Below are 19,163 nucleotides of genomic sequence, written 5' to 3' on the forward strand. Positions count from 1 at the left end.
CTCAGCACTGCAACCCCCATGCTGGGCAGAGCTTGGCTGTTTAAAGCCCATAGGAGAACAGCCTTATTTTTTTGAGTTTTGGCTCACCAGGGTGCTGGGCACCCTGCAGTGAGAATCCATGTCTCATGCCCCATTTTGATTGTGGGGGTTATTGCCAGAGGAGCAGCCGAGGCACCATCTCCTGGCCCTCACTGCCTGTGCACAGCTGTGGACAGACCTGTGACTCCCTGATCCTACCAGCACAGGGTGGACGGAGTCACCACACACCCCAGGAGCAAGAGGTGGGCACCGGCCCCACCAGTCCCACCTCTGCAGGGCTATGCCTGACCTCAGCAGATCCAGGTTCCCTGAGCTGAGGCTCTGCTCAAGCCAGTGGCGATGGTGGAAGGAAGACTCCAGCTGAGAGTCCCACAGCCCTGCCCAGCTCACAGCCAAGCCCTTGGTGGGCAGGGCAGGCCCACAGGGCCTGGAGAGGAGCAGTGCCCAAGCTCCAGCCCACACCTGCCTGAGGCTGGGCAGTCAGGGCAAAAGCACCACCCCTGGAGATGCCAGGGATTGAACCCAGGACCTCCCACATGCGAAGCGGGCGCTCTTCCACTGAGCTACATCCCCTTGATGCCTGCTAGTAGGAGAGACGCTCTTCTCCTGTGATGTGTCTATGACAAGGGGAACAGTCTGTGCACCATCGAGAACAGCAAAGAGGAGAGAGACAGGGTCTTTGCAGAGACCCCGCAAAGGAGAGATGCCAAGTGCTGTGGAGCAGGGAAGGAGGGATGGCTGGAGACCACCCCAAAGAAGCACTGAATGGAGAGTCCTGTCCAGGGGAAGGCTGGGGGCTTGCAGTGCAAGAGGAAGGCTCATTCTAACCTGCAGATCTGCAGCTACAGTGCACGGGCAGTGCTCTGGCAAGAGGTGAAGGAGCAAGTTGGGCCAGGGCAGGCTGGAAGAAGGCAGGCAGGCAGTCTCTGCAAAAATCTACAGGAGAAAATCGTTGCTGAAGCCCGGGGTTGAACCAGGGACCTTTAGATCTTCAGTCTAACGCTCTCCCAGCTGAGCTACTTCAGCCCTGCCCCAGCAGCCCTTGTCCCAGTTCCTCTGCCAGGCCACAGGCTGACACACACACGAAGAGAGCTCCTTGGGGACATTCCCAGGGAAAAGCTGTGCCCAGTGTCGGGCAGAGGGGACCTGGCCTCTCCCTGCCTCCATGGCCAGGTAGACTCCAGGTGTGGGGTGGGTGCCAGCTTACAGTGGGAGTGCCAAGATATGTGTCGGGCCTCAGTTACAAAGGTGAGTGGTGAAGGCAAGTGGGCAGGCCAGGCACAGGCAGCTGCCAAAGCTGAAGGTGGAAGAAGGGTGGGGTTGGTGGAAGACCTCTCTCATAGGGAAGAGAGGGCCCAGGGGAGGCAGAGCTTTTGCTGCTGCCTTAGGCTTTTGCTTCCTTCTTGCACGAGCAAGAGTGTTCTGTTCAACGTTTGGAGACCATATTTAGGGGGAGAGAAGGCTTGAAAACCTCCAAGGATTGGGACTGCACAACCTCTCAGGGCAACCTCTTCCAGTGCGTAAGTGACCTTGTGGTTATGACCTCATGGACCTCACCTCCTGCCTGAACATTCTTTCAACTTTTGTCCCTTGCCTCTCCTTTTTCCACCATGCACCACGATGAAGAGCCTGGCTCTGTTTTCTTAACTGCCTGATAGGTACTGAAATGCTCCCATGAAGTTTCCCAAAGCCATCTCATCTCCGTACTGAACAGTGTTCCCTCAGCCTTTCCTCAGGTGGAAAGTTCTCCAGCCCCGTGCACACCCCGCCACACCTGACTGTATTGGTGCCCCTTCACTGAACTTGCTCCCGTTGATCAATGTCTTTCCTGTGCTGGGGGCAGGAGGCCCCAGACTCAGTGCAGGGCTGTGCATGTGGTCTAGCAAGCAGTGAATGGAGGGGGAGAATCCCTCCCCCTCATCTCCTGGCCATGCTTCTCTTCATACAGGCAGGCTGCTCTTGGCCTTCTTGGCCACAGGGGCTCACTGCTGACTCATGTGCAGCTTGTTGCCCACCATGACCCCCAGGGCCTTTTAGGGGCACCCCAGGGGTAGGGCTTGGCATTTCTTCTCTTTGAAATCTAGAAGGGTTTTTTTGGCCCACTCTGCTGACATGCAGAACAAACTTTACAACTCGGAGAGTGAGTTATAAAGCAGGCATGTTTATTCCAGCACCGGGGTGCAAGGGGATTTCTTCTCAAAGCTTGCACACTGTCTCAGCAAGCAGCCAGATATTTATTACACCAGGGCATACATATTCACAGGGTCACACAATACAAAATATTCATATGTATAAGTTGGGGCAGGCTTAGTTCAAAAGCTTGTGTCAGCCATTCTAAAACGTTTATGTCATCTTGCACAGGCTCAGACCTGTCTCCGGTGGTCATTTACTTCTTCAGGGGTCTTATCTTCCTCTTCTTCTTTTGTCCTCTAGTGAACTTTAGTCATTCATGCATGCTCTCTTCTTACTTGGTGATTTCAGCAGTTTCTAACAAGTCCGAACAAGTTCTGTGGGAAGACTAGCATTGCAGTTCCCCTTATCACTCCCTTTGTCTGGCATGTCAGTCCTTGAGGAATACCAGTCCCTGATAAGCTTAACCTTTGACAGACGCCACAGGCACCAGGCCCCAGCAAGCGAGCCTCGAAAGAACAAACAGGGCCAACAGAATTATTAAACATTTAAGTGGTCAAAAGGCAGATGGTTATTTCCCTGTATCAATTCCCCCCTTTTCTTTCCCCTAAGCAAATTCTTCTGCTTTTTAAAAGTGGTTCATTATGTTTCATCATTATGTATTACAACAGTTGCCAAATTCATCCCTTTTAGATCCTTTCCCGCATTTTCCGTATACCTAAAATAAGCATTTGTCCAAGGCCACTCCCAAGCACTTATTAAGTTACCGCTCAGCAGAGTCATAAGAACCCCTATCATCGTTTTTGGACGAGACGCTTCAATGGTCCCATAGGTGTCGATTTCCATTGTGGCTTAGGGGCTTTCTTCACTCTGGCGTGATGTACCCATGAGGTCTGTTCTTTCATCTTGATCACTGTATGGGATGTCAGCAGCACCTGGAAGGGGCCCTCCCACTTCGGTTCCAGAGGTGGATCTGTAAAGGACTTCACATACACATAATCACCAGGCTTAATATCATGCACCGGTCCATCAAGACCTCGGGCTCTGGTTCCTAAGACCAGTTTCTCTATCTCTTGAAGTTGTTTTTGCAGGCTTATTACATACTCAGATAATGTTTCATCCCCAATCTGAGTTGATATTCCCGCCTGTACAATATAGGGCCTCCCGTACAATATCTCAAAAGGGCTCAACTCTTCTTTAGTTCTGGGCTTAGTTCTAATCTTCAGGAGTGCCAAAGATAATGATTGTGGCCAAGATAATCTGGCCTCCTGCCCTAGTTTTACAATCTGTAACTTAATTAAGTGATTCATCTTTTCCACTTGACCACTCGCTTTTGGCCTATATGAGGTATGTAACTGCCAATCTATTCCCAAGAGTTTACTAACTTGTTGAACAATTTTTGCAAGAAAATGTGGTCCTCTATCTGAGGAAATTGTTGCAGGAATCCTGAATCTCGGTGCTGTTTCTTGTAGAAGTGCTTTAGTTACCTCCCTAACCTTATTGGTTCGGCAAGGGAATGCTTCTGGCCAGCCTGAAAAGGTGTCTGTTAGAACCAACAGATATCAGAACCCCCCTTTTCTTGGGAGTTCTGAGAAATCAATTTGCCACTGCTGCCCTGGATAGTTTCCTTTCCCTATTTGTCTGGGTTGGGCTTTAGGGCTTACTTTAGGATTATTTGGAAACATATTTCACACTGCTGTGTCACTTGTTTAACAGTGGAGTAGAGGTTCCGGGCAACTATGCACCGATTTAGGTATTTATACAATGCCTCAGCTCCCCAGTGGGATTTTCTGTGTTCTGCTATAACTATGGCCCACAATAATGCAAATGGGATTATTATTTTGCCCTGTGGAGTCTTTGCCCACCCACCCTTCTCTATTTTTCCACCTAAGTCTTCAACTAATTTCCGATCCTCTTTGGAATACCTGGGTTCACAAGCAATTTGTATTTTACCGTCTGGGACCAAAGACTGCACCTCTAATTCACCTCTCTCAGCTGCTTTTTTTGGCTTCACAGTCCGCCATAGCATTGCCCAGTTCCTGAGCCATATTTCTTTTTTGATGAGCTTTGCAGTGTATGATAGCCACTTTTTTGGGCAGCTGTACTGCTTCCAGGAGCTTAAGAATTTCTTCAGCATGTTTTATATGTTTCCCCTGGGTGGATAGGAGTCCCCTTTCTTTCCATATGGCTCCATGGGTATGGACTACCCCAAAAGCGTATTTGGAGTCCGTCCAGATATTAACCTTCTTGTCTTTGGCTAGCTCCAACGCTCGGGTTAAAGCTATTATTTCTGCTTTTTGTGCTGAGGTATTCAGGGCAAGGGCTTTGGACTCTCTTACCTGATCTGCAGTGGTTACCACATACCCTGCTCTTTGGACGCCTTGTGGAACAAAGCTGCTTCTGTCTGTGTACCAGGAATCTTCAGCATCTTCCAGCGGCTCCTCTTTTAGATCTGGTCAGCTGGAATAGACCGCTTCAATTGTTTCCAGGCAGTCATGTGATACCGGTTCTCCCGTGGTTTCACTGAGGAAAGATGCTGGATTGACAATGTTAGTAACCATTATTTCCACATCATCCCATTCCATATTTAAGGAATCTTTGTGGTGAGAGCCAGTGCCCCCCTTTTACCTCTAATACTGTAGATACAGTATGAGATATCAACACTATAATCTTTTGGCCCAATGTAAATTTACGGGCTTCTTGAATATGTAGCACCAATGCTGCTACCGCCCTTAAGCAGCTAGGCCAACGTTTACTTGCTTCATCAAGTTGTTTGGAGAACTACGCCACTGCCCTTCTATATGGTCCCAAGTTTTGGGCTAGGATTCCCAGGGCTATTCCCTGCTTCTCATGGGAGAATAGCCAGAAAGGCTTAGTAACATCTGGTAACTGTAGGAGTGAACTACATGGAACTTAGTGACTGGGCCTGAAAGTAGCTCACGGTCGCAAGAGCATTCCAGACGCCTTTAGAAGGCTTTGAACAGAATAAACAAGAAGACAGAAAAAGAAAGATCCCAATTAGAAAAACACAGGTGCGCATTCCACGATAAAGGGAACTTGGCACAAACAACCTCAATTCGGCAGTTTATCTTGACCAATTAGACCGAGACAAGTTTTGCATGCTCTAGTTAATATAGCCAATTATGTCCTATGTTTATGCACGTGTACAGAGTTAGTATAACCAACTATATCTTATGTTTATACGCGTGAACAGTGTCGATATAACCAATCACATTTTATGCTTGTGTGTGTGGACACCAAATGCTTGCATGCAGCAGCCAATCAAAGCTTTTTAGGAACTTAGAGAATTGAGCTAGGCTCAATAAACTGGCGACTTTGATCATCATATTGGTGTCCTGTCATCCATCCCTGCATGGAATTTCTCTACATCTGGTGACCCCGACATGATCCGGTAAGGAACAAGAGGGGAATGCTAACGACTGAAAAGGCGGGGGAAATTGCCGTGAATGCCGGTGGGCTTAAAAGAAAAGCGCCGGGCTGCTCGAGAGAGGCAGGAATCGTAAGCTTACGTGATAAAAGGTGGCATGGGTATCGCAGCATCTGTGAATGAAAAGGCAGCCATAAAGACACTTATGAGGCTGGTTGAAAAAACAGAGACGGATATTAAAAAGGACCAGTTAGAGGATTTGTTACAGTGGGGACAAAGAAGAGGATTTTTCAAGGACTCTGAGGCTCTCTTTTCTTTGTCTATTTGGGAGAACTTAGGAAGGGAAATATGGGAGTCTGTCCAAGGAGGAAATAAAATAGCTGCGCGTCTGGCAGCACGTTGGAAAAAGTGTCTCCAAATGATGCAGCAAATAACATCGGAAACTGCTGCTCAGGATGCGTTAAAACATTCTTTAGCGGCAGAAACTCGAACTATTAATGCTCCTGCTCCCCCGACGTATTGTTCGGCAGCAGAGACAGTATGCGGAGCACAGAAGCCCCCCCTGCCGCCAACGGCGCCACCATTAGAAGAAAAAACACTGGTTGCGGCTTTCCCTGTAGAAGAGCTGAATTTTTGGGGGAGGGGAAATAGCGCCAATGTTCCCATGGCCCCATTAACACCCGAGGAACAGGCAATGGTAAATACTTCTGCGAAAAAGACAAGTCAGCCGCTATTATGAGCGGAAGACATTCCTCTGCCCGTGGACTCTGATGACTGGGGGGCCCAACGGGACTCAGAAAATACTGAGGAAGCTCAAAATCAGCTATACCCTGATTCCAATAATGCAAACGAGGATTTGGCTACTATAATACTAGAGGAAAAAGAGACAATGTTAGAATTGCTGGAGGAAATGCGAAAAAGAGACGGGGGTAAATGTGGGCAACCGTTGACGAAAAAAGCATATGAAAAAGCAGCAAATGCGATTGTAGAGAGTATGGACTCTTTTGCTAAAGTGGTGGGTAAGGCGGAAGAGAAATTCCCAAGGATAAAATGCAGGAATTGATTGACCTGTGTGTACAAAAAGGGGAATTAATGCCCGATGAGGGAAAAGGGTCTAAATGGAGATACGAGGATAGATACAAAGGAATGCGACGTCTAACAGAGCCACCCTTACAAAACACGGAACCAGCCGAGACAGGACCTTCACCACCACCACCCAGGGATCCGTCTTTTTTGCCGGGACAATGTTGGCGTGGAATTATTGAGCAAGCCACTATAGAAGGAATAATACTGCCACCTACTGTCGGATCATTTCCCGTGTTTACTGAACCAGGAGGAAGGCGACAATGGGCGCCTTTGGACTGGAAAACAGTTCGAGAACTACAAAAAGCCATTATGCAATATGGAGTAGACAATAAGTATGTACAACAAATGCTACAACAATTTTTTAACGCACAAACCTTAGTGCCAGCGGATGTAAAGGTTTCAGTGGAAATGTTCTTTGAACCAACTCAGAGGTTGCTGTTTCATGAACAGTGGAGACAGAAAGCAGAAGCCCAGGTGAGAAATTTAGATGCTGGGGCACAAAATCCACTTGCATTTGTCAGCGTAGACATGTTACTTGGCACGGGACAGTTCGCTACTGGTCCCGTTCAGGCGGCATTAAGGCCAGAGATTTTACAATTGGCACAACAACTAGCTCTGGAAGCTATTTCAGAAGTACCGCAAGTGGGGAAACCAACTCCGCCATAGTCTAAAATCATACAAGGGGAAGAGGAGCCGTACATGAAATTCCTTGACCGTTTAAAAGCTGCTGTCGATGCGTCGCCCACCTTAACCCCTGAAGCAAAAGCTGCAGTCGGAAAGGACTTAGCCATTCAAAATGCAAATACAAAATGCAGACAAATCATTGCATCGCTTCCGCATACAGCTACATTAGTGGATATCATCGATGCTTGTAATCGCTTACCTCTAATACAAGAACAAGAGAAAGCTAAAATACATGCTGAAGCTCACACTGCAGGGCTCGCTGTAGCATTACGACCGATGGTGCAACAGGGAAAAGGAGACCGCAGCCCACACAAAGGCCCTTTAGCATGTTATCGGTGTGGTCAACCGGGGCATTTGAAACGTACATGCCCTCATCACATAGCAAGGCAGCCTCGACCTGTGCCAGCACCAACTAACGGCAGTCAGTCAAACTTTTCTGGGGTCTGTAACAAGTGCGACAAGTTCGGACACAAAGCCAGCGACTGTCGATCAAGGTTTAGAAAAGACGGAATGCCGTTAACACTCAACAATCAGGGAAACGGAATGATGAGCGCCAGGATGAGGGGGCGCTAAGATATCAAGTGCCTCTCAAACAGGGGTGACGGCGTGCCCGGCTGTCTTTCAAAACTCAGGGCAGCCACAAAAGGAAGTGCAGGAGTTGACCTGGCCATAGCCGCTGACACCACAATAACTGATGATAAAGTTCATGTTGTTCCATCGAATGCTACCGGGCCTTTAGGTCTTGGACTAGGTGCATTGCTTTTAGGACGCTCTTCTGTTTCTAAACAAGGAATATTTGTTTTACCTGGAGTTATCAATGCTGATTTCACGGGAAACATTTCAATCATGGTGAAAGTATTTGTTCCTCCTGTGACAATTATGGCTGGAACCCGGATTGCTCAACTGGTACCCTTCAAGGCTAGCGTCCCCTATGTCAGAAACATTGCATGAGGGGACGGAGGATTCGGATCTACTGACACACCTTTAGTGGCTTTCACAGAAATAATTGGATCTTCCAAACCCGTTCATCATTTTAATTTATGTGGGCCTTTGGGAAAATCTCTACTACATAAACGTATGCTCCTTGACGCAGGGTCTGATGTGACCATAATTCCAAAGGAAGAATGGTTCAGGGACTGGGAATTACAAAATATCGACACTGTGGTAACCGGTATTGGAGGCCAGAAATCCACACAAATCAGCATGAATTTTGTAACAGTTGAAGACTGTGAAGACAAAAGGACAGCACATGTAAGGCCTTATGTTTTAAATAGTACTGTATGGCTTTTAGGTCGGGACGCTTTAGCGCAATGGGGAGTTAGATTGTCCACGCATTTTTAGCAGCGGCCATTGACAAGCGACCAACCCTGAAACTGAAATAGTTAAAGGACAGCCCTGTTTGGGTTGATCAATGGCTGCTTCCAATGGAAAAGGTCGCTGCTTTGGAGCAACTCGTGGCTGAACAAGTGGAAGCAGGGCATTTGGTTCCTCCTACAAGCCCATGGAACACTCCTGTATTTACCATTTTGAAAAAATCTGGAAAATGGCGTTTACTGCAAGATTTGCGTGCAGTGAATAAAGTAATGCAAGATATGGGATCCTTACAGCCTGGTATTCCAACCGCTACTATACTCCCCAGAGACTGGCCTTTGATTGTTGTTGACCTTAAAGACTGTTTCTTTACAATTCCTTTGCATCTGGATGACTGTGAGAAATTTGCTTGTATAAAAATGATCAGCTAGGCTCAATAAACTGGCGACTTTGATCATCATATTGGTGTCCTGTCATCCGTCCCCGCATGGAATTTCTCTACACCCGCCCTTGCCGGTAGGGAGGCCATGTCTACCCCGTCCATGTGGGTAGTGAGGCCAGGTCTACCCCGCCCACACCAGCAGGGAGGCCAGGTCTACCCAATCCGCGTGGATAGGGAGGCCAGGTATACTTCACCCGCGTGGGTATGGAGTCCTGGTCTGCCCCTTCCACGCAGGAATGGAGGCCAGGTATACCCCTCGCTTGCTGGCAGGCAGGCCTGTTCTACCCCGCCCACACAGGTAGGGAGGCCAGGTCTACCACTCCCACGTGGGTAGGGAGGCCAGGTCTACTCCGCCCTTGCCTGTAGGGAGGCCAGATCTACCCCGCCCTTGGTGGTAGGGAGGCCTGGTCTACCCCACCCGCGTGTGTAGGGAGGCCAGGTCTACCCAACACTTGCCGGTAGACAGGCCAGGACTACCCTGCCTGAGTGGGAAGGGAGGCCAGGTCTACCCCTTCTATGTGGGCAGGGAGGCCAGGTCTACACTGCCCTTGTCACTAGGGAGGCCTGGTCTACCCCGTACGCATGGGTACAGAGGCCAGGTCTACCCCACCCACGTGGGTAGGGAGGGCAGGTCTACCCCGTCCATGCAGGGAGGGAGGCCATGTCTACCCCGCCCTTACCAGAAGGGAGTCCTGGTCTAACCCTTCTGCACAGGCAGGGAGGCCAGGTCTACCCCACCAGAGCCAGTCGAGAGGCCAGGTCTACACCGCTTGCGCAGTTAGGGAGGCCTGGTCTACCCTGCCGCGCAGATAGGGAGGCCAGGCCTACCCCGCCCACGTGGTTAGGGAGGCCTGGTGTACCCGATCCTTGCCGGTGTGGAGGCCAGGTCTACCCCACCCGCGCGGTTAGGGAGGCCAGGTCTACCCCACCGGATCCAGTCGGGAGGCCACATCTATACCACTTGCGCATTTACGGAGGCCAGATCTACCCCACGGTCACAGTTCAGCTAGGTGTACCTCACCAGCGCGGTTAGGGAGGACAGGTCTACCCCACCAGTGCAGCAGGGAGGCCACATCTACCCCACCCTTGCTTGTACAGAGGCCAGGTCAACCCAGCCACCCGCACGGTTACGGAGGCCATGCCTACCCCGCCCTTAGCGGTAGGGAGGCCAGGTCTACCCCGTCCTTGCCAGTATGGAGGCCTGGTCTAGCCCCCCCGCTCAGCTAAGGAGGTCAGGTCTACCCCAACCTTGCCAGGAGCATGGCCAGGTCTATCCCACTCTCATTCCTGCCTTCACTGACAATGGAGCCACAGGTACTTTACCCTGCAGGGAATGAAAAATGCGTGGGTCTAGGTATTGCAGAGTCTGCTTGAAGACACTCCTGTGTCCCAGATATATTGGACTTAGTGCCCGTTTGGCTATTCAAAAGAGAGCATTTCATTCACTTTGTCTCTTTTTTCCCCTCCGTGAATCAGGGGAGCTCGTGACTTCAATGTGTGACTTGCTGTGTGCAAAGAGCAGATATGGGCAGATAGAGTGCAGGGCAGGCAGTGTTTTGGGTGGTCCTGGGATCTCTGCTAACACAAAAATGTGGGTTTTGTTCATCTAAGGCTGTCCGCTGTGGAAAATGGACTTCAGAGGAGGTAACGTGGACTTAATGTACAGCCGCTGAGTGTATTACTTCACTGCATGCCTGTGTGCAGCTTGTCCTCCAAGCAGGAGGGAGTTGGTGCCCACGGGCTGAAACATGCAGCTCCAGACTTCAGTGAAGAAAGCTCAGATTTGAGCAAGGCTGCTGTAAGTGCCAGGTGGTTGAGAGAAAAGGTGGGGCTGGGGGTAGGGATGAAGAATGACCAGAGATTGTTAAAAACGTAAAGGGTCTTGCTTTTTGTATACATTCAAACTCCATTAGGAGGATCAATATGAATTGAGGATTTCTGGTATCACATAGTTCATGAGCAGAAAAATAAAGAAAAGTGGGGGGAAAAAAAGAATTCTTTCTTATTGTTTAGTATTGAAGTCTTTCCACTTTGACTACACTCCTGAAATCTCTCTAATTAACTACATAAGAATTGAAGACCTAAAGGAAAATACTGCACAGAGCCTTGGCTCGTTAGGGAGTTTTCATGTTAATGAGCCCTCTGGTGCCAAGTTCCTGAACTGCAGATCCTGAAAGATTGAACAAGCGTCTCAAGAAGTAAAAGTCAGCATCAAACTTCCAAGTTTCTGAGGGTGTTAGCAGGCTCCACTGAGGAACATCACTGAAGAGACCGTGGAGGGAATGACCAGACAAGGAGGTGGTCCCTGGGGGCTGGTGAAACAGGAAGTCAGAGGCACTGGTTACAGGTGGAAGATCAATTGTGGAGGTGGCTGTGAAAGCCCTAAATGTGTTTCAGCAAGCAGGATGGCCAAGCCCTGAGCCCCATCCCCCTGGGAAGGGGGATCCTTTCCTTCATGGGATGCTTACAGCTCTTCCTGGGAGCAGTTTGATGTGGGGGGGTGTGATGCTGAGTGAAGGACAGTGGTAGGACACCTCCCAAGCTCTTTTGGCGGTCGGTGAGGAGGAAACAAGGGCCTGGGGCTGTAAGGAACTGGTGTCCTCACAAGGGCTTCAGTGGAAGAGACAGTAGCCACCGTGGAGATGACAAGGACTTCGGTTCTGTTGGTGGGGAGGAGGGGGGCAGCGCACAAAGGCCCTGTTTGCACCACAGACAGTCCTACACTGTCCTCTGCCTGTGCCAGTTTCCCTGCAGACTTTAGCTGCCTCTCCCTGTTTCCCTACCTCACCCTGACCTTGGGATCTCCCAAGTAGAAGAATTTGGAGCAATGGAGTAATTTGAGCCTGGGGGGAAGTGTGAGGACAATGGACTTTAACAGTTTTGTCATTGTTTCTCACAATCCAAACCTTTTTTACTTGGCTTAAATTAAATTGGTCTTCCCCAAATCAACCCTTCTTTGCCTGTGACAGTAATTAGTAAGTTATGTCCCTGTCTTTATCGTGACCTATGAGCTATTCCATCTTATTTTCTCCCTTTGGCCTTTTGAGTTGGAGTTGTGACTGGGCAGCTGGGTGGGGGTCTCGGTGTTGGGCAAGGCTAACCCACTACAGGACGACCACCTCAGGACTGCTGTGTCTAGTATGGGACTCACCAGCACAAGGAAGACTCTGACAGAGTGGAGAGAAAGTTGCAGAGGCCAGAAGGATGGTTGGGGCCTGGAGCACATTGTGTACAAGGAGAGGCTGAGAAAGCCGGGGTTTGGAAAAATCCCTCAGAGCCAAACAGTGGAGCAAGGACCCAGGCCAGCTGGTGAGATCTCTATCAATGGAGATTTTCACCGTCTGTCGAGACAAGCACCTGATCTAGCCAGAGGTGTCTGAGAATGGGCATGGCTGAGAGTCTGGCTGTGGCAAGAGCTATGGGACTTGATGTGTAATGAGTGTTGGTAGGAAACTGGTTCCCTTTGTATTAATAATGGCAGTAGAGCTGGGTATCCTAGAGACCTGGAGGAAGACAGGGGTGACCATGCAGCAAAGGTCCTTCCTCAGGGTTGGGCTGTATGGCCACTCACTCTCTGGCTCTTCTGTGTTCATATGATAGGTGATCCCCAACACTGACTGCATTTGCCCCTTCTCTGCCACCTCCAGTCCCATGCCCCAGGGCAGCATGACAGTCCTGGCCCTGGAGCTCCTCAACCAGCTCTTGCATCTCTCCACCCCCTTTCCCTGTGACAGCTGGGTTCCCACTGCCTGCCCTGTGATTACAGAGTCCTCCTTTCCCTCTGAATACCTGGAATCAACACTTTTGCGTGATTCCACCTGGGCAATCTCTTACTCTGTGGAGCTCCAGTCACACCCCAGGCACACGCTGCCCATGGAGATCCCCTGGGATATCCAGGCAGCTACAGATTCCCCTCCTGGAGGATGGCTTCTGCCCTGTCACATGTGGGAAAGGACTGGGTTTGTATCTCAGTGACCATTTATCATCTCCTCTGTCACCAGGCACCAACAGGTGAGTCCTAAATCCACCCCTCTAGCAGGTCACAAGATGACAATGAGCTTTTTGCCCTTGACATCATGGATCAATAGGCCTTTTTGAGGTGCAGCACCTCAGACCTGTTCCTGGCACGAGGCTTGGAAAAACAGCCCTATCATCAGGCAGCGCACAGGGAAGATCCCTTTTTATTACAGAGATGCTGTGAGGGAGTCAGCTTGGACCCAGTGTTACAAAGACACATTTTTATATGGTCCTCCAGGTGAGACAGAGGAGGTTCATGCTTCACATGAAGTACGGGAAGTCCAAGTATTGGTCTACGAACATGAAACCCCAAATAGCAATAACAACAACAGTAATAAAACAAAGCATGGGCCTATTATGGGAGTCACTTGTGGAAAAAGACTGGAAGTTCACCGGTATTGAAAAATGCCCATGGAATCACTTTCCTCAGGGCATTTTTGAGCTCCCTGTTCCTCATGCTATAGATGAGAGGGTTCACAACTGGAGGCACCAGTGAGTACAGCACTGCCACCACCAGATCCAGGGATGGAGAGCAGATGGAGGGGGGTTTCAGATAGGCAATCATGCCAGTGCTGACATACATGGAGACCACTCAGCCCACAAGACAACAGCCCTAGCCAAGAGAACAAGGACCTCAGTTCTGGATCCCAGCCCTACCAAAGCCCTTGGCTTTCCCCACCACAGGCTGTCCTATACTGTCCTATGTCAGTGACTGTTTCTCTGCAGATTTTAACTCTCCGCCCTGCTTCCCCAACTCTCTCTGACCCCAAGATATCCCAAGGTTTACTGATAACTCTCTGTCCTCACTCTTCTTCAAACATAAAGCTGCAGTTTTCTGAGGGTTAGACAATGTCTCTGAGTTCCCCAAAACCCATCTGGCTTCTTTCAAAGGCTTGTTTATATTCCTCTAGCACCCAAGATGTCCTAGCCTTAGGCTCGCTTGAATTCTTACATGAACGGCTCTCTCCCTGCACTACCACATGTCTCACAAACCCTTCCCTCTTCCCCCGCAGTGATGAAACTTCACCCCAGGAGGTCTGTGCATCCTCCACACTCATAGATGTTTCCTGAGGTCCACCCAAGTATGGGAAGTGAAGCAGGAAAAGAGCAAGGTCAGCTCATTTGGGATGACTGGCCATGGCCACCCTCAGCACCGGGCACTCTCCATCTCCTAGGCATGCACACAACACGGAAAAATCTCTTTCATCCCAGACTTGCAGAAGAGGGGTCTTCCTTCCTGACATCTTCCCAGGACACACCTCCTCCTCTTCCCCATCCACAGACATCCACTGCTTTCCATTTCTGTCCTCAGAGATGGTTTCAGGATTTGCTAAAGCCATCAGCCACCTCCTTGTTTCTCACTAACATCCCTCGACCTTCTCTCTGACCCCTACACGTGACCAATCTATGAGTGCTGCTCGGAGCCGCTCGCTCTTCAGAAGAGGCCTTGAGATTCCTGCATATTCCTGGAGCTTATTAACTATCTTCCTGACTCCCTCCAGAGCTCATGGCAAACGTTGCTGTCTACAACAGGGCCTTTATGACCATCTTTTTTGAAATCATTGTCTTTTTAAGATCTCTGCAGAAAGAGTAGCCACAGAAAAACACCAAAGCCACCACAACAGAATCTGAGTGAAGTGCCAGTAAGAAGCAGCTGAGCAACACCCAAGGCTCTGGCTTCCTGGCAAGGAGTCTCTCCTGTTTGTCACCTCTTCTCATGAAAGGAACAGGAAAACTGTCCATGCCATGGAGCTCTGCTGAAGGAAGATGGAGCTGTACATAGTGTGAGGCGACGTAAGTGGTATCAGCAGGTAGACAAGACTTTTGTAGGGAAGGCTTTACGAGGGAGCACCCTGACTTCACCCAGGTAAAAAAGAGACCAAGTAGTGTGCTGACATGATGGTTTGAAGTGTCCTGGGATAAAAGAGTGTGGATGAGAGCAGGTGGGAGAGATTTGGTTTGCAGAGATTTGAGGTAGCATTTTCCATGTCTGAGCAGCCTGAGGTTTGGAACTAAGGAAAAATATCAAAGCTCTCAAGGACATTTTGGAATTAGTGGAACTATCACTACTAGCAGTAACAGGACAGTGCTGAAAGGGAACTCCTTTGTATTCTCGATGATGAGCTAAGGCTATTTAATTTTTTTTTTTACATGACAAAAATAGCTATGCATTCTTAGTGATTAGCCTCTGTTATACAACTCTGAGAACAAGTGTCCATGATGGCACCTCCTGGCAGCTGCTTCATGGCCCCTGTCAGTGCCCTGTCCCTGTGCTGGCCCAGCCCCACTGACAATTGTCGTGGTTTAACCCCAGCCAGCAACTAAGCACCACGCAGCCGCTCACTCACTCCCCCCCCATCCAGTGGGATGGGGGAGAAAATCAGGAAAAGAAGTAAAACTCCTGGGTTGAGATAAGAACGGTTTAATAGAACAGAAAAGAAGAGACTAATAATGATAATGATAACACTAATAAAATGACAACAGTAGTAATAAAAGGATTGAAATGTACAAATGATGCGCAGGGCAATTGCTCACCACCCGCCGACCGACACCCAGCCAGTCCGCAAGCGGCGAATCCCTGCCCCCCCCCACTTCCCAGTTCCTAAACTAGATGGGACATCCCATGGTATGGAATACACTGTTGGCCAGTTTGGGTCAGGTGCCCTGGCTGGGCATGAGAAGCTGAAAAATCCTTGACTCTAGTCTAAACACTACTGAGCAACAGCTGAAAACATCAGTGTTATCAACATTCTTCACATACTGAACTCAAAACATAGCACTGTACCAGCTACTAGGAAGACAGCTAACTACATCCCAGCTGAAACCAGGACACAATACATGGTCCCATAGCCCCACTGTGCAGGCACAGCATGGGAAAGGGGAGAGTCAGGGGTGGGGACCTTCCCCCCATTGTGATCCCAATGATTGCCTTCAGATCAGAGTTGCCCCACGATTCTTCTACATTTGCAGCTTGCCTAGCACTCGACCCATGCCCTGCCCCAGCCTTGTGCCAGGTGGGATTTTGCAGACAGCTGTGCTCCAGGGTCTGCCAGGGGCTGGGGAAGAAGAGAAGCTGGGCAGGGCTGTCTGTTCACCCAAACCAGCCTTTGGACCACCAGGAGGATAGAGGTGGCCTCAGCAAGACTCACCTGTCAAGTTGGGGTGACAAGCAAGTGCTAGAAATGGCAAATGAGAGATGCTGGGGGTGACGAAGACCCTGAGCCACCTTCCCTGTCGGTCCACACCACCAAGGGCACAGACCAGACTCCTCTCCCAAACACCTGCATGTCTTCCATGCTTTCAGCAAGCCCTGGCTCTGAACGACAAAACCCCGCTGTGAATCTTGCCCTGCATGGTCACACACTACAAGCTATACACTGGTGATTTTCTCCCCTAGGCACTTTCCAAACCAGCACAGCTCCCCCTAAACTCCTCCCACGCCCTTGACCTCTTTCCACCTCCCCTGCCCACTCCCCACCACAGCCCAGTCTGGCATGGCCCCACAGCAGTGCCCACCACAGGGTGCAGCAGAGCTCTGGGCACTCACCCCACAGCCCCAGACCCTCTGAAGGGCACAGCAGCTCCTCGGGAGTGGAGAGAGTTGAGCCAAAGAGGTGGGGGGCATCTGTTGCACAAGGTCTGAGAAGATCCCCTTGTATGCTGGAAATGCTGCAATGGAGGCCAGCTCTGTCACACAAGTGCCCACTGCCTGTCCTTGCCTGTGGCCACAGGCCTGCCACACAGCAGGACTCGAACCATGCTTGAAGAGCACTCAGGCCTTCCACCAACCCAAGGGTTCAGAAGGAAAGCATGGAAGTGGGAAGAGAGCAGCTCAGGAAAGACCAAGCTCTGCTGATCCCTGGCAGGGCTGCTGTGGTGTGACTCTTTTCTTCTTCCCCTCTGCACACAGGCACTGCTCCCTGCAGCTGCCGAGAAAGTCTTGGAGGAAGGATCTCAGAAAAACTAGTCACTGCAGGGCCCTTTATTTGGTTAAATACACAGAGGGTACGGCTCCTCATTTGCACAGCCTGCGGGGCACACAAAAGGTGGATAGAGTGTGAATTAGAAACCAGAGGAAGAAAGACATTTCTTTGTGGAAAGCATTCAGATGAGTAAAACAAAGCAAAAATGAACCAAAAAAACCCCGCACTCAGAACCCCAAATCAACTTAGGAAAACCATAAGAAGACAAGCTATACTAAGATATGTTATGAGTCCTATGCAAAGGACAACATGCAGTTTATTCCTTTGGAAAAACATCCATTGAATAGTTTTCTCAGGGCATCCTTGATCTCATGGTTTCTCATGCTGTAGATGAGGGGGTTCAAGGCTGGAGGCACCACTGAGTATAGCAATGCCACTGCCAGGTCCAGGGTTGGGGAGGAGATGGAGGGGGGCTTCAGGTAGGCAATCATGGCAGTGCTTATAAACAAGGAGACCACAGCGAGATGAGGGAGGCAGGTGGAAAAGGCTTTGTGCTGTCCCTGCTCAGAGGGGATCCTCAGCACAGCTCTGAAGATCTGCCCATAAGACAGCACAATGAAAACAAAACATCCAACAGCTAAACAGACAGCAACTACAAGTACCCCAGCTTCCCTGAGGTAAGCACCTGAGCAGGCAAGCTTGAGGATCTGGGGGATTTCACAGAAGAACTGGTCCACAACATTGCCTTGGCAGAATGGTAGTGAAAATGTATTGGCAGTGTGCAGCACAGCATGGAGAAAACCACTGCCCCAGGCAGCTGCTGCCATGTGGACACAAACTCTGCTGCCCAGGAGGGTCCCGTAGTGCAGGGGTTTGCAGATGGCAACGTAGCGGTCGTAGGCCATGACAGTGAGAAGAAAATACTCTGCTGAGATCAAAAAGAGAAACAGAAAGAGCTGGGCAGCACATCCTGGGTAGGAGATGGCCCTGGTGTCCCAGAGGGAGTTGGCCATGGCTTTGGGGACAGTGGTGGAGATGGAGCCCAGGTCAAGGAGGGAGAGGCTGAGGAGGAAGAAGTACATGGGCGTGTGGAGGCAGTGGTCACAGGCTACGGGGGTAATGATGAGGCCGTTGGCCAGGAGGGCAGCCAGGTAGATGGCCAGGAAGAGCCCGAAGTGCAAGAGCTGCAGCTCCCGTGTGTCTGCAAATGCCAGGAGGAGGAACTGGGTGATGGAGCTGCTGTTGGACATCTGCTGCCTCTGGGTGTGGAGCACTGAACAGGGAGGCAAGGGCAGTGACAAGTTAGGGCATTGGTCTTTGAGCAATATCAAATCTATTTCTCCTACTACACGTTCACAGCACCTTTACTATTGCAATGATATTTTCATTCAGGTCCATTCCTGGAGCTCTGGTTGGTGCTGGCTGAGTGTGCCCTGAGGATCAGGAGCTCTGCCTAGTGGTTGCCAAGGAATCAGCTTTGCTCTGCAGCAGTGGCTTTCTGGGAATGGTTTCTGTCAGACCTGGTGTTTGAATTGGTCAGATGAAACTGCTCCTAATGTAAAAGTGCTTGTCAGCATCTGCACTCCCAGGGCTAAGAAAACACAATCAAAGCATTGTTTGGGGCAGGGGGTTAGGGCGGTCAGGGGTGGTATTTACATCTCTTCCCTATCTCACCGCGAGATTTTCTGGGATTTCAGAATAACCTCATCATTTCTGCTACACTCAGAGAAAATAAAGTGGGTCCTGTGAGGAAAGAGTACTGCCTGTGGCTTAGTGCAGAGTGAGGGGAGCTCGTCTGTCACTCTGTCTTGTTGCTAGATACCCTGAGCTCTCACCTTTCTGAGATGGAGGGTAATCACACCCCCGTGTTAACCTGAAAAGAATCCAGGCATTTCTGAGAGCAGAGACACCCACTGCCCAGCACCAAGTGACTCCCCCTTTCTCAAGGTCTCTGCACCCCACTTCTTGCCAAGGACACACATGGTTCATTTCACAAACCCAGCAGCATTTCCTCAGTCTTGCTGTCTCTGTGCTTCTCCATGGGACGTTCAGAAACACCAAGACGCTATGGGACAGACCTGCATCCTGGAGGGCAGCTCACAGCTTGGAAGGTCACCCAAAGAAAATAGCTAAGTGTCCTGGT

At 50.0% G+C, this 19,163-nt stretch overlaps 1 protein-coding gene and 2 non-coding genes across 3 annotated transcripts; all 3 read right to left on the reverse strand.

Moving 5' to 3' along the window:
- Window positions 1-540: 540 nt before the first annotated feature.
- On the reverse strand, window positions 541-612 carry TRNAA-CGC (transfer RNA alanine (anticodon CGC)). Its single transcript has one exon. It is a non-coding gene; the product is annotated as a tRNA-Ala (tRNA).
- Window positions 613-992: 380 nt separating this feature from the next.
- On the reverse strand, window positions 993-1,065 carry TRNAF-GAA (transfer RNA phenylalanine (anticodon GAA)). The gene has a single exon. It is a non-coding gene; the product is annotated as a tRNA-Phe (tRNA).
- A 12,396-nt stretch (window positions 1,066-13,461) lies between these two features.
- On the reverse strand, window positions 13,462-18,270 carry LOC138682954 (olfactory receptor 14C36-like). The gene is made up of 2 exons (XM_069774482.1): window positions 17,355-18,270; window positions 13,462-13,517 (listed from the first exon to the last, which is right to left on the reverse strand). The coding sequence occupies exons 1-2, from the start codon at window positions 18,268-18,270 to the stop codon at window positions 13,462-13,464; spliced, it is 972 nt and encodes a 323-aa protein (XP_069630583.1).
- Between the last annotated feature and the right edge of the window lie 893 nt (window positions 18,271-19,163).

Source organism: Haliaeetus albicilla, chromosome 30 (genome assembly GCF_947461875.1).
Source record: "Haliaeetus albicilla chromosome 30, bHalAlb1.1, whole genome shotgun sequence".
NCBI lineage: Eukaryota > Metazoa > Chordata > Aves > Accipitriformes > Accipitridae > Haliaeetus > Haliaeetus albicilla.

Bases quoted from the DNA above. Each gene is read 5' to 3' on its own strand.
- LOC138682954 (XM_069774482.1), bottom strand. From the start codon at position 18,270: ATGTCCAACAGCAGCTCCATCACCCAGTTCCTCCTCCTGGCATTTGCA. The intron at 13,518-17,354 runs GTTTTTCCAAAG...CCCTGAGGAAAG, and splicing joins GAGAAAACTATTCAATGGAT to TGATTCCATGGGCATTTTTC.